The sequence below is a fragment of the Stegostoma tigrinum genome, chromosome 7 (assembly GCF_030684315.1).
Source record: "Stegostoma tigrinum isolate sSteTig4 chromosome 7, sSteTig4.hap1, whole genome shotgun sequence".
Lineage (NCBI taxonomy): Eukaryota > Metazoa > Chordata > Chondrichthyes > Orectolobiformes > Stegostomatidae > Stegostoma > Stegostoma tigrinum.
Window position 1 is genome coordinate 26,717,628 of NC_081360.1, and position 14,738 is coordinate 26,732,365.

The window sequence follows — 14,738 nt, forward strand, 5'->3', positions numbered from 1 at the left end:
CAGTGCTAGCCACTGAGCCACTCCAACTGCAATTAATTTTTCATTGTCTATTCAGAAATTAAAACAGTTGCCAGGATTTCCTTACACTCTTGAGTAACAGTCCAACATTTTGTGTTTGAAAGTGCCTGATTTTGTGTTTGAAAGATGTACTAGATATAGTAGCTACCATTTTCATAATCTCTCAGATTTGACAATGGTCACAGGGGATCGCAGTTTAGCACATGTAACACTTTTATTCAAGAAAGGAGGCAGAGAGGGGTCTGAGAAATACAGTTCAGTTAGCCAGAATTCTGTCATTAGGAAAATGCCAACAATTTGATCAGGAAAACTGATTTATGGTTTTACAAAAGGGAAATAGCATTTGGCAAATATATTGAAAATCTTACAAATGTAACTAGTAAAACAAAATTGAAGGAGAGACATTAGATAGCATATATTTGGATTTCCCAAAGCAATTTAATAAGGTGCCATAGAAAGGGCTAATTTACAAGATAAGGGGTGCACGGAATTGGAATTAAGCATGGTTAGGGGATTAGCTAACAGACAAGAAGTAGATGTTATGGATGAATGCAGCATTTTTGAGTCGAAAAGCTTTAAGTGATAGTGCTGCAAGAATCAGTGTGTGGCCTCACATATTTACAAGTTACATTATTCTTAGATGGAGACCAAGAATAATCTAGGATGCTGACAATACAAAGTCAAGTAGGGGCGAAAACTGTGAGGACAACACAAAGACTTCAAAGAAAAATGGACAGGTTAAGTGAATGGGAAACAGTTGGCAGTATAATATGCATAAGTCTGAGGGTTATTTATTTTAGTTCTAAGAATTAAAAAAGCAGACTAATTTTTAAAAAGTATTAATTTTTAATCATTGATGTTCAAAGTGACTTGGGTGTACTTATGGACCCATGGATAATGTTAATATACAGATACAACAAATAATTAGGAAAGCAAGTGTCACGTTGGCCTTTGTTGCAAGAATAAAAAACAAGCATGTCTTGCTACCATTTTACAGATCTTCTCTAAGACCATTCTTGTGAAAATTTGGTCTCCATTCATAAAGAAGACAAACTTACATTAGAGGCAATGCAATAATGTTTCATTAAATTGGTTGCTAGGATGAGCAAGTTATCCTATTGAGAGACTGAGTAACCTGTTCCTATAATCTCAAAATTGCAGAGCGTATGACAGATGATATCATTTAAATATTCAAGATTCTGAAGGCACTCGACAAGGTGGACTCGGCGATTGTTTGCACTGGCTTAGGAAACTAGAACATAGGCACAGTCTCAGGGTAAGAGGCCAATCATTTTGGACTGAGATAAGGAACTTTTTTTAATCTCAATTATGAACGTTTGGCAATATCTATCTCAGGGGGTTGTGGATGGTCCAATCATTGAGTCTATTTAAGAATGGGATTGATTTTTAGAATTAAACAAAAACAGTAGTGTGCTGGAAAGCGGAGCTGAAGTAGAAGATTAATTGCAACGTTATTGTGTAATGGAGCAGGCTAGAGAGTCCACATGGTTACTCCTGCTCCTAGTTCCTAAATTCTTGTATTCCTATACAGCCTAGGGATTCCAACTCATTTCCAAGTACCAACCAATTGTTCAGCGTGGCTACTGACCATCTTGTGCTTCCTCCCAAACCTCTTCCCAGATTCTGCCGGCAACTAAGTTAACCTACTTTAAACTTATTTTGTGCTGTGTTGTAACAGCTTTCAAAACAAGATTCAGCATCATCACCAGGTCAAATCAAAAGTAAAAAGATGATTCAATCTTCTCTCTTGATGAAATTATTTACAGTTTTAAGGCACGGGAAGAGGTTTCCAAGTTCCTATTTTCAACAAAGCATCGTCACTGTCTCATTATAAATGACATTATCATGAATATAGCTTCTGTACCTGAAGTCTGCTCTCTTGGTACATTGTCTTTCACTTGTTCTCCTTTCAGTACTGCCACTGCCTCAGCTGTGACCTCCTGTACAATCCTGGCAGAGATCACTTCTGCTGAACAGATATGAGGAAAGTTAGTTTGTGAATGTGATCAAGTTTGTTTCGACACTTACAAAGTAGCGTTGATAAGTCAAAGTAAATTTAATTCAATTGACCAAATAAGATCAGAAGAATTAGATGCACAAGTTGGGCACTGAATCAATTAAGCCCACTCTGCCAATAACATAATCTGATATTGGCCTTAACTTCTCTTCCCTTTCAAGCTCTTCCTGCTACTGGAGTTGAATGCAGAACAATCTGCTCTCTGAATTTGCCTTTTGACAAGAATGTGTTTATGGGATGCTAATACATTGGAACAATTGATTTGTAATAGTAACTATCACTAGTTTTATTCTATTAAGTTATATAACCTTATACTATTAAGTTTTCCAATCGATTTAAGTTATTCCAATTCCTTCCTTCCCTCAGTTGCATTTAAGTATTGTGGATGAATGAAGTGTGCTTTTCTAAAAACACAGTAGTTTGACAAACCAAATTGTATCTGGAACATAACACCTTACATGTACCTTTAAATTAAAAGTTACAGTCGAGACTATCTTCTGAATATGTTGAGGGGGTTTGGTCTGATCCATAATACCTGTCTATTCATGTTCAAACATTTGACAAGAACAATTTGTACAGATTTCAGATGGTGATGATAACTTGATAAAGCAATAAGGACAGACTAGATAGGTTTGTAAATTTTTCTTTACAGCAGGGAAAATTGAGGGTGTGAACTGTGTGAGTGAGGTGTATAAGATTATGAGGGGTATGGACAGTGTAAAAAGACAGAAGTTCTCCTTTGCTGAGGGGGCAATTACCTGAGGGCATAGTTTTGGGGTAAGGGGCAGGAGATTCACGGGTGATTGGGAGGGGAGAAAAAAAGTATTCACTCAGCGGCTGGTGGGAATCTGGAAATGCACTGCCTGGGAAGGCAGAGGATGCTTTTGATGTTATCATGAAATGCAAATATGCTCGATTTAGGGCTGTGGCAAGGATTTTTTGATGGGTATAAGGAGTCCAGGTACACGCTCAGAGTGGCAGCATGAAAGACTGTGTGTGCCGTATGCTGCGATTATTATCCGGGTCAGTAGGAGAGAAACTGCACAATTATGAAATTTGCAAATGGAGTCCATGGAACCAGGACTGGTGTGAAAACCAGACGCATTTGATCCAGGACAGCTGTGGAAGGCAAGGCAACTGCCAGGATTAAGAGTTACGTGGTCAGCTGGAGGTAGAAGTTCATCATGAAAAAGGTGCTGCTGTTGCAGACTCTCAGCAGTTAGGATTCAGCAACAGCCACCAACACTTAAGACTTGGCTAACGTGTTGCAGTTAGAACTTCAGAAATGCCCTGGAAACTCAGAAAAAAGCCTCTAAACCATTAATTGTTTACAGCAGTTGCGGATGAGGAAGATACTCACTGCTTGGTGTAGCCGCAAGAGAAACTCAGGCTAAATGAGTAAAGTTAGCTGTCTGCAGGAAAGTTAGAAATGTTCCTACGACTTGGTGCTGAAAGGCAGTTTGCAGAATTTACAGCAGCATAATCCCAGGAAAGAAGAGTGAACAACCAGGAAGTGAATAGTCATTGAGGTAGTCCATGGTGGAGCAGCTTATGAGGAATTTCAAAGGAGTTACCTCAACTGCTTGAATAGATGTGTGGGATGCAGAGTGAATCCAACAGTGTAGGGTCAATTCCCATAACAGCTGAGCTCAACATAAAGTCCTTGCCTTCTCAACATCGCCTATTGCCTGAAGCATGGTAACCCTCATGTTAAATTCATGAACCTCTGTGATTATGACAATTTTCACTTCATTACACCCATATTTATTCATGTTAATTCTGTATTTCTAGAGCAGCTGTTATATATGTATATAGTACTCTTCTAAATTTATACAGTAAAGCTTATCACTGTTCATTCCAAACTACAAATAGAAAACAAAGCCACAAGAGTACAAATATCTGGAATCTCAAACTCGACAACTTCTAAAACAGTAATAATATCTAACAAACCATAACACAAATTTGACAGCCTGGTCTGGGGATCCAAACAATGTTCGACAAGTTATAAATAATTTGTTCCCTTTTAAACTCTTAATAAAAAGGAACCTAAACATAATCGACAAACTTCTCACGGAATTTAAATCTACCTAATTGAAGAAATACCTTCTCTACAAGATATGTTGTCTTATGGAGGGCTGTGAAAATAAATGTTCGCTGATTGTAAAGAAGACATTTCTCATTTAACGCTATTTCCTATTTTTGCCACTTTGAGGTTTTCCTAAACTGTCACCAATGAACTCTGTCTGAATGTGGGACACACAAAGGTACATTTAGACAATTTTCTGACCAACATTTCCTCTCTCGCTCCTCTTGGCAATTATCTAGTTTTTGTCCAGTATGTTTGTATTAGAATAGGCAAGAACACAAAAACGGTGCAGTGAAGCAAAAGCATCTCTTCACTGATATGAAAACGAACATCAAACCATTAGCAAACAAGCTCTATGTTGTAACTACGGTCAAACAGTTAATGTCAATTTGTTTTACAGAATGATGAATTACACTCTACCTTCTCTGGTGATACCAATTCAAACTTGCTGCTGTATGTTATTTTGAAGCAGAAAGCATTCGATTGGGCCAAGCAGTGAATTAAGAGCATTATTCACCCCCTTTTCTGCCCCCCACCATGGGGTTCAATCAAAGTTCAAGAGTGGAAAGGAATGAAGTCATGAGAACTAACAGCAGTCCAGAATGAAAAGAGAAAGATCATTGTGGGCATTAGAGGCAAATCTGACATTTATTACCTATCCTCATAATGGAGTTATTTGTTAGGTTATTTAAGAGGACAGTTAGTGGGGATTAGTCACATATTGATCAGACCAGCTAAGCGAAGCAGGTTCTGTCCTTTATGAACAAGTTGCTTTTTAATGACATTTTGACAACTTGATAGTCATTTTTATGTGCTAGTAAAGTACTTCTGTGCATTAAGCTGATGCCAGCTTTTTAGTCACAGATTTTTAACAATATACCGAACTACAAGTAGGATTTGAACTGCCTGCTACGAATGACCAGTCCAGACATAGGACAGACTTCAATGCCTATTCTGAAGCTACTGTAGAGGTGGAAGATACGGCATTTAATCGCATGGCCATGGTGCTGGGTTGGGACTCCTTCACCTTCTTGCCTCTGCCCGAGGTCTACCTGTCCACGTGCTAGTTGAGGACTTTATGTGGGCAACTGATGGTCGGAAGCCCTGAGAGTAGTTACTGAAGTGTCTCATGGCACTTCCCCTTTGAAAGCAATGTGGGGCTCCTGCTGATTCGTCAGGCAGTGGGTGGCAACGCCATTGCATTCTGTCCAAAAATGTTACACTACCACACATCTATGTGAACTAAGAGGTTCAGTCAGTTTCAGACCAACTGTATTTGCCTGTATGCTAATTTTAAGAACATAAATTAAAATGCAAAATTAACATTAGTACATAAAAGAATTGGACTTTTCATTCATTAACAGAGCGACTAATATTTAGTTTCCACACTAAAATCAGAGGCTAACTGTTAAAGTCTGACATTGTTAGATAAAGATGATGAGATATAAACCGGGAGAAAATTCTGAATGTCCAATCAGAATTCATTTCAGCTACAATCAGGGCTATTTTTAAAAATACAACATAATGGAAAATACAATAGGAAAAGTTAAAAAAAGCTGTACTGGACAATTGAATTTGCCTGTCTTCGATAGCATTAATCCTTCAGGTTACATACAATAAATCAGCCTGATCTTTCAGTCTATTTTCCATAAACAGGTCATAGAGAACAGACGCAAGATTACATTCAGCATTTCAGCTGCATCATGAAACCATATTGCCTACTTGCAGATGTGTAGTTTTGACTACCAGTAAATCAAATACACACCAGTTTATGAGATGTATGACATTCCTAAGTTATAACTACAAAACACACATTATAAAGATACATTACTACAATGCAGTGTTTCAACAAAAAAAGGCCAAAAATTTGCAAGGATCTGGGTCACCAAAATGTACTTGAGGGGCTGGATATATAACTTAAATTTATGCTCCCATTTTGCTCACACTAACAGCCCTTGATGTTTACTTTGTTAGTGAATATGTTTAATGTTCCATTCTGAATCATCAGAAAATTCAAACAGGACCAATGAACAAATAATTGCCTGGACTTTGATGTGAACAGTTAATGTCTCATTCATGGTACCATCAGGTCCACATCTGCATTCTTCTCATTTAACTTGTTGTGCCAAAGAGACATTCTTCATAGACATGATTTACAAAATAGTTTCCATGGCCCGTTATTTTGTAATATAGCCTCTCCAACACCTTCAACTCTATCACCATCTCAGTCTTGAGATTGCATGTGAAACATCAATTCATTATTAAGCTAGATCATCCTTCAAATGAACACAGAAAATGTTGATTATATCCAACTTTTTTCAGCTAAGTTACATACATTGTTGACATAGATGCTATCCTGGCTTCAATCCAAGGCTGAACAAACTTACGTAAATTGTCAGCATCCTAACTGATGCCAAGTTGAACATTATATCTCATGATCTTATCCACAGAAAAGAGTTTGTACTTCTGTCTTTGCAAAATTGGCCTTCATTTTTATGTCATCCTAACAGCTCTGAAGACTAAAAACTTCGAGTAATGCCCCCAGTCACCATGTTTCCGAACTTTTCCATGATAACGGCCTGAAATTTATCCTTCAGAAATTTCTGTCATGCAGCACTTACATTATCTTCAAAGTATATTATGAACATCAATTCTATACATCTCTGAACATGCAAAGGAAAGACGCTCTGCCTGTTCTAAAGCCAGTAATATATCAGTAACAATTTGTGGATGTAACATGAAAAAAGTAAGATCCTGAATTAATTTTAAAATTTGAGCAACGTATCAACTCTTTTCACCATGAACATAATGGAAGCAAGATAATCTTACCTTCTGGTGCAGGAATTGGTTTAGTGTCAAAACTTCTTCCAGATGCTACAAGAAGAAAATTAGAACAGAGTCAACGGATAAAGGTTGAGTTCAAGGCACATGAATACCACCTTGATAAGATTAAATGTTACAAATCCAATGCTATTTTGAAGAATTTCTATTTTGGTACAGTGAAATACAAGAGATCCATCCCGTAAAAATACAAAGTTATTCTGGAGCATATTTTCCAAGAACTTCTCTTCCTCTGAGAGTTATTATATTTCTCACTATTCCAGTCGCCATTTTATTCACAACACATTGAAATCTAAAAGGTCACAACACATACATACATGTATTACCAGTCAAGTCAAAAATGAACTAGCTAACTTTTTACAGTTTAGCATATTTTTTGACCCATTGCAAGCATTGCATGGAAGATTTTGTGGCATAAGCAAAGATAAGCAAGCAGTGACCCAGATTTGCACATTGTAACGAAATAAGTAAACTACAATGAAATGCATGTTTGCACCTCACCCAGTACATTTATCAGGTAACCTGTAGTAGCTTCTAAATGCTAAGTTAGGTACTACATGATTTTAATGCTAACTCATCTTTTTATTGCCTGGTCTTTTCTTTCAACAGTTGCAGATATACAACAGAAATGTACAGCAGATGCTTGATCGTTGATAACTCATAGGCGCACATTTACTAGTTGTTGAAACCGTGTCACAAATAGAGAGAAAGATAATCTAATCATAAGATAAATACAGGTGATGATCCTGAATGCAAGAATGATGATGGACACTGACCCATTATTTCTTAAATAATATCAAGATTTTCACCTATGTATACAGAAGGACAGCTCATCAAGGATGAGAAAGACAAATTTGACAAAGTATAACAGGAAAAGTTAAAACTGACAATTGCAGCCTTAAAAAGTTTCAAACTCAGGAGCATCTCAGGAGCACAAAACCTGACGTTTCGGGCCTAGACCCTTCATCAGAGAGGGAGATGGGGTGAGGGTTCTGGAATAAATAGGGAGAGAGGGGGAGGCGGACCAAAGATGGAGAGAAAAGAAGATAGGTGGAGAGGAGAGTATAGGTGAGGAGGTAGGGAGGGGATAGGTCAGTCCAGGGAAGACGAACAGGTCAAAGCGGCGGGATGAGGTGGTAGGTAGGAAATGGAGGTGTGGCTTGAGTTGGGAGGAAGGGATGGGTGAGATGAAGAACAGGTTAGGGAAGCGGAGACAGGCTGGTCTGGTTTTGGGATGCTGTGGGGGGTGGGGAAGAACTGGGCTGGTTTTGGGATGCAGTGGGGGGAGGGGAGATTTTGAAGCTTGTGAAGTCTACATTGATACCATTGGGCTGCAGGGTTCCCAAGCAGAAAAGGAGTTGCTGTTCCTGCAACCTTCGGGTGGCATCATTGTGGCACTGCAGGAGGCCCGTCTGAGGAATGGGAGGGGGAGTTAAAATGGTTCGCGACTGGGAGGTGCTCCCAGGATGAGACATTCCAATCCCACACATCCCAGATGCCCACTTTCTTCGAGGACCGCAACTTTCCCCCCACAATGGTCGAGAACGCCCTTGACCGCATCTCCCGCAAAACATCTCTCACACCCCACCCCAACCACAACTGCCCTCAGAGGATCCTCCTCGTTCTCACATACGTTGTATCCAGAGGTTGGTGGGGTGGTATGTGAGAACGAGGGGGATCCTCTGGGGGTGGTTGTGGCAGGGGTGCGGTCAAGGGTGTTCTCGACCATTGCAGGGGGAAATTTGCGGTCCTCAAAGAAAGTGGGCATCTGGGATGTGTGGGAGTGGAATGCCTCATCCTGGGAGCACCTCCCAGTCGCGAAACATTTTAACTCCCGCTCCCATTCCTCAGACGACATGTCCATCACGGGCCTCCTGCAGTGCCACAATGATGTCACCCGAAGGTTGCAAGAACAGCAACTCATTTTCCGCTTGGGAACCGTGCAGCCCAATGGTATCAATGTGGACTTCACAAGCTTCAAAATCTCCCCTTCCCCCACTGCTTCCCAAAACCAGCCCAGTTCTTCCCCTCCCCCCACAGTATCCCAAAACCAGACCAGCCTGTCTCCGCTTCCCTAACCTGTTCTTCCTCTCACCCATCCCTTCCTCCCACCTCAAGCCGCACCTCCATTTCCTACCTACCACCTCATCCCACCTCCTTGACCTGTCCGTCTTCCCTGGACTGATCTATACCCTCCCTACCTCCTCACCTATACTCTCCTCTCTACCTATCTTCTTTACTCTCCATCTTTGGTCCACCTCCCCCTCTCTCCCTATTTATTCCAGTTCCCTCTCCCCATTCCCCTCTCTGATGAAAGTTCTAGGCCCAAAACGTCAGCTTTTGTGCTCCTGAGATGCTGCTCGGCCTGCTGTGTTCATCCAGCTCCACACTTTGTTATCCTATCCACGCCTTTCCTATTTACATACTTACCTCAGTGGCTTTTACAAGTTGTAACTATGTCCACATTCATCACTTCCTCAGGAAGTTCACACTACACACAAACTACCCTCTGTACAAAAATTTGTTCCTTATATCTTCAAATTTCTCTGCTTTCAACCTAAAAATATGCCCTCTATTCTCGAAATCACCCATCTTGGGAAAAGACACCCACATTAACCTTATCTATAACTTATCTATAGCCTTATCAAACTCAGCCCTCCAGTGAAAGATGTCCCAGCCTATCCAGCCTTTCTCTTTAACTTAAACATTCCATAGCTGGCAACATCCTGGTGAATCTCTTCTGAATCCTCTCCAGCTTAATAATATCATTACTATAACAGAACAGCCAGAACTGGACATAGTACTCCAGAAGAGACCTCACTAATGTCTAGTATAACCAAAACGTGACTTCCTAATCCCTCTCCTGAAAGGTCTCAGCAATGAAGGCAAATGTGATAAATGCATTTTTAACCACCCTGTCTATATATGTGATGCAAACTTCAAAGAATCATGTGCCTGAACCCTTAGGTTCCTCTGTTCTCAACCACTACCCAAGGCTGCACCATCAACTGTATAAAGTCTTGCCACTGCTTGGTGTACTAAAATGCAATAGCTCGCATTTATCCAAATTGAACTTCATCTGCCATTTTCAGCCCACTGGCCCATTTGATCAAGGGCCCTTGGTAACTTTAGAAAACCTTCTTGTCTACAATGCCACCAATTTTGATGTCATCTACAAACTTACTAACCATGCCTTCTATATTCTCATCCAGATCATTTTTATATAAATGACAAAAAAAATCTTGAGGATACATCCGAAAACAAGATTCAAAACTTTTTTTTGAAACTAGAGATTGGCAAAAGAAAGATTTTAATAAGATAAAAACAAATCACATTCAACGTGTGCATCTGAAAAACAGAATCTACATCAAGCTGGCTACATTAAATTTGACCTGTTGTAACTTTGCATAAAGAATGTTGATCATTCTTTTGCAGACATCCCCAATTATGCTGAAAATAATTTATACATTACACCTTAAGAATAATAACTCAATTTATGAACTATAAGCAGAAGTATACAAGATATTGATCTATTTGTCTATTCATCATCAAATTAAGTGTGTGTATTAATAAACAGCAAACTCAGCAGTTTATTAAGCTGTATCCATTTAACTACTGTTGTAAAAGTAACAGAGGTTAGTAGCTGTATAAGGACACATCTTGTGTTGTATCCTTCACAGCAAAGAACAGGTTTGCTTCTGCACACTGTGACACAAGCTGTGCGATATATGTATTTTTTAATATAATTTATTTTAGAGTTTGCATTTTTAATTAGTGGCATGGGGTTTTGGTCTGTGGGTATGAAGGGGTATAATGATTAATGTGTCAGCACTTCTAGAGCCTTTTTAATTAAAAATAAACAACAGTATGAGCAAGGGACTTCCTGGAGTGCTAAATGTATTTGCTTGTATTGGGAAAGTTTTTAACTAAAGAACAGAGGAAACATTGAAGAACATTTGCTTGTTTTTGGTTAGATGAATCAGCAATTGACTTTTTTTTGCTCAGCAGAAACAACATCTTGGAAAGCTTTTTATTTAAGTTGCAGATTTTCTGGTTCAGGTCTGATAGATGAAACACTTTCTCCTGGAGGAGGGAGTTATTGCAGAACAGTTGGGCAATAGGTTGCTTCATTGTAGGCGTTTTAGTTTGAAAGTGCCAGACTAGAGTGTTTGGTTAGAACCTGAAATGTGATGTTCATAAGATGAGAAAGTTTAAGCTCAGTTGTGCGAATATTCAAGAAAGAGTCTGTCAAGCTCCCAAGGTAGGGAAATGAAAGTAACAATTAAGTCAAACCTATTGACGTGATAAGAGAAGAAAACCTTCTCTGATGTTTGAGTTCTGTAAAATGATGCTGTTGAGATCGACAGAATGTTATATTTTTACTGCATTTTGAAACTTTTCAAATTGTGCTATGCTTAGTAGTTTGGTTTATCCTAATTTTGCTTTTGTGCAATAAACTTCTGTTTCATTGTTACATCAAAATCTGCAGCATTGTGCAGTTTAGCTTCATTAAAAAGCCATTTTGATAAATGGAAATCAAGAAAAAAATGATTTATCAAGTCGGATTTCAGTCTATGAGATAACAAGGCATAGAGCTAGATGAACAGAACAGGCCAGGCTGCATCAGAGGAGCAGGAAAACTGACTTTTCGGGTCTGGACCCTTCTTCTGAAAGTAGCTCTCTATCTTATTGTGCAAGCAAAACAGTTGTGCAATGTTGTGAAAGATTACTGTAAAGAATGACCTTACAAACCCACTCTCTAGTTTTACTCTGGTGTAGTTTAGTCTTAGTTTCGGATGTGTCATTGGTTATGGATCGTATTGGAAACCAAGCCCCACTACTCCCAAAGTTGTCACAATAGTTAAAGATTTTATGCAAAGATGCAAAATACCCCAATTTACCAGATTCTCAGATCAGGTTGGGTACTTACTTGATGAACAATAATTCTTGTTAATATTCAATCTCCAGAAACAGGTGGCACACAGATTTACTTATTCAGGTCACTTGCTTGAAAAAACATGCACTAATCCTTTAGCAATCTGTTTTTTTTTTAAACAATTTTTCTAAAAAGTTATTTCAGTCCACAATCAAAACAACAGAAAAATAAAGAGACGCAGTCCTCACATATTCACAGAAATTATTCATAAATAAGTTACATGTAACTCATGTGTTTATGTTAAAATTAGTTGGCATAGGTTTGAAATTCTTACAGCCACACAACACTGCCACTAAGACAAAGAAACATTTATATGCTGATGAGCCAGACATTGAAAATGTGCTCCCGCAAAATCCAAGTCCATTATTAATGAAATTATCTTATTCATAACAGACTGTTTTCAACTGGAGGAAAAGGAGTGCCAATCCAAGGGTAGCACCAAGGACTTTTCCCTTTATTCATTTACGGCTTGGCCAGCATTTATTACCTATTCCTAAACACTTAAGAATGAACCACATTGTTGTGGGGCTGGAGTCAAATGTGGGTCAGACCAGGTAAGAATGGCAATTTTCTTCCCAAAAGAACATTAGTGAACCAGGCTTTTTTTTGGCAGTTGACAATGGATTAATAATGATAATCGATGATCATAATCTACACAGTATCCCAGAGTTGATGTATAAACTTCACATAGATATACTGATTTTTTTCTTTAAAAGTTTATCACAATATAATAAAGCCATTGTCTTGAATGGCATATTGTCCAAGATTTATAAAGCAATAAAATGAAAAACAGCTCTCACCCCTCACACACTCCCCATGCCACAACATATGCCAGAAAATGTGGCACAATATGCTCTCTATACATATCCCATGGCTCCTCATATCAACCAATACCTATTCACCTATCCCCTTAACCCTTTACAGTCCTAATACCAACTTAAGCCCAACTCATGCCAATGTGTACTCCATCGACAACGTCTGGCTTGCACCTACAGTGGCACCTTTGTAGAAAGCAAGGAGGCATGGGATAGGGGGAAATGTGGCAGACTGGATTCAGAATTGGCTGACGCCTAGAAGACAAAAGGGTGGTAGTGGACGGAAAATATTCAACACGGTGCTCAGTTACGAGTGGTGTACCACAAGGATCAATTCTGGGTCCTCTTCTATTTGTGACTTTTTAAATTATTTGGATGTAGGAGTGGAAGGGTGGATTAGTAAGTTTGCAGACAATACAAAGGTGGGTCGAGTTGTGGATAGTGCGGAGGACTGTTCATAGGATGCAGAGCTGGTCTGAGAATTGGCAGATGGAGTTTAAGCCTGAAAAGAGTGCAGTGATTCATGTTGGAAGGACAAACCTGAAAAGCAGAATACAGGGTTAATGGAAAGATTACTGGCAGTGTAGAGGTGCAGAGGGATCTCGGGGCTCATGTCCACCGTTCCCTGAAAGCTGCCACCCAGGTGGATAGAGTTGTTAAAAAGGCACATGGTGCATTAGCTTTCTTTAATAGAGGCACAGAGTTCAAAAGCCGTGAAGTCTGCTCCAGCTATACAAATTCCTGGTTCAGCCACAACTGGAGTATTGTCTCCAGTTCTGGTTGCCTCATTAGAAGAAAGATGTGGAAGCATGGGAATTCGCACGGGGGGATTTACCAGGATGTTGACAGGAATGGAGGGAAGGTCTTACGAGGCAAGATCGAGAGTGTTAGGGCTTTTCTCTTGAGAACAACGAAGGATGAGAGGTGATGGGAACTGCAGATGATGGAGAATCTGAGATATCGCAGTGTGGAGCTGGATGAACACAGCAGGCCAAGCAGCATCTTAGGATCTTGTGCTCCTAAGATGCCTCTTGGCCTGCTGTGTTCATCCAGCTCGACACTGTGGTATCTATGAAGGATGAGAGGTGACTTGATCGAGGTGTACAAAATGATCACAGGTACAGATAGACTGGACAGCCAGAGATTTTTCCCCCTTAGGGTGGAGGTAGCTATAACAAGGGGGCATAGATTTAAAGTGAGTGGAGGTAGATTTAGGGGAGAAGTCAGAGGTAGGTTCTTTACTCAGAGTGGTAGGGGCATGGAATGCATTGCTGCAGCAGGTAGTGGAGTCGGCCTCATTCGGGGCATTTAAACAGCTATTAGATAAGCATATGGATAATAGTATAAGGTAGGGGTGGAGGTTAGATAGACCTTAGGTTTAGGGTAAAAGTTCAGCACAACATCATGGGCTGAAGGGCCTGTACTGCTCTATGTTCTATGTGACAATAGCCCAACATCTACCAGAGGCAAGCTTCAGGACCCATGCTATTATGCAACAAAATAAACTTAATTGCCTTTGAAGAATTGACTATCATGAAAATTCACACCAATAAAAACCCATTCACTACATGCTCCCTCAAACCCTTATAAAGTGGGACTATATTGCATGTCCGACAAAGAAGCTATAAACACTTAGAACTGTTAAATAAGGTGAGAGCAAATTACTGCAGATCTTGGAATCTCCATTTCAAGTCTAGGTGCGTAATAATGGCATGTCATCAATTCATTCATGTGGTACTAGTCCAGTCGTCACAGACTTCGGGCTGAGGTGAATAGTGAAGTAGAAGTCATTGTGTCAAACACTTCAGACAGTTCCTTCACATATTTAAAGAGCAGGAGTTTCAAATGTCTCAAAAGCTCTGTTTGACAGCTCTGTCAATACTTCCAATAAACTTGACTATTCTCAAGAGTTTCTTCACTTTTTACACAGATTTAACTCTATGTTTAGCAATCCCAAAGGGCAGCTGAGCTACACTGAAAATGTCCAAAAGCCATATCCAAAAG

At 39.6% G+C, this 14,738-nt stretch overlaps 1 protein-coding gene across 30 annotated transcripts in view; it reads right to left on the minus strand.

Annotated features, from left to right (window-relative positions):
- Nucleotides 1–14,738, minus strand: part of LOC125454137 (microtubule-associated protein 2-like) — a 245,952-nt gene that overhangs the window by 67,369 nt on the left and 163,845 nt on the right. For 17 of the 30 annotated variants that reach the window (XM_048534559.2, XM_048534584.2, XM_048534582.2 and 14 more), the window contains 2 exons: nucleotides 6,972–7,016; nucleotides 1,904–2,008 (listed from right to left, as the gene is read on the minus strand). In XM_048534559.2, the coding sequence (XP_048390516.2) occupies nucleotides 1,904–2,008; nucleotides 6,972–7,016 (150 nt within the window). The remainder of the gene's footprint in view (nucleotides 1–1,903; nucleotides 2,009–6,971; nucleotides 7,017–14,738) is intronic. The other 13 variants (XM_048534589.2, XM_048534586.2, XM_048534580.2 and 10 more) reach the window with 2 other exon arrangements.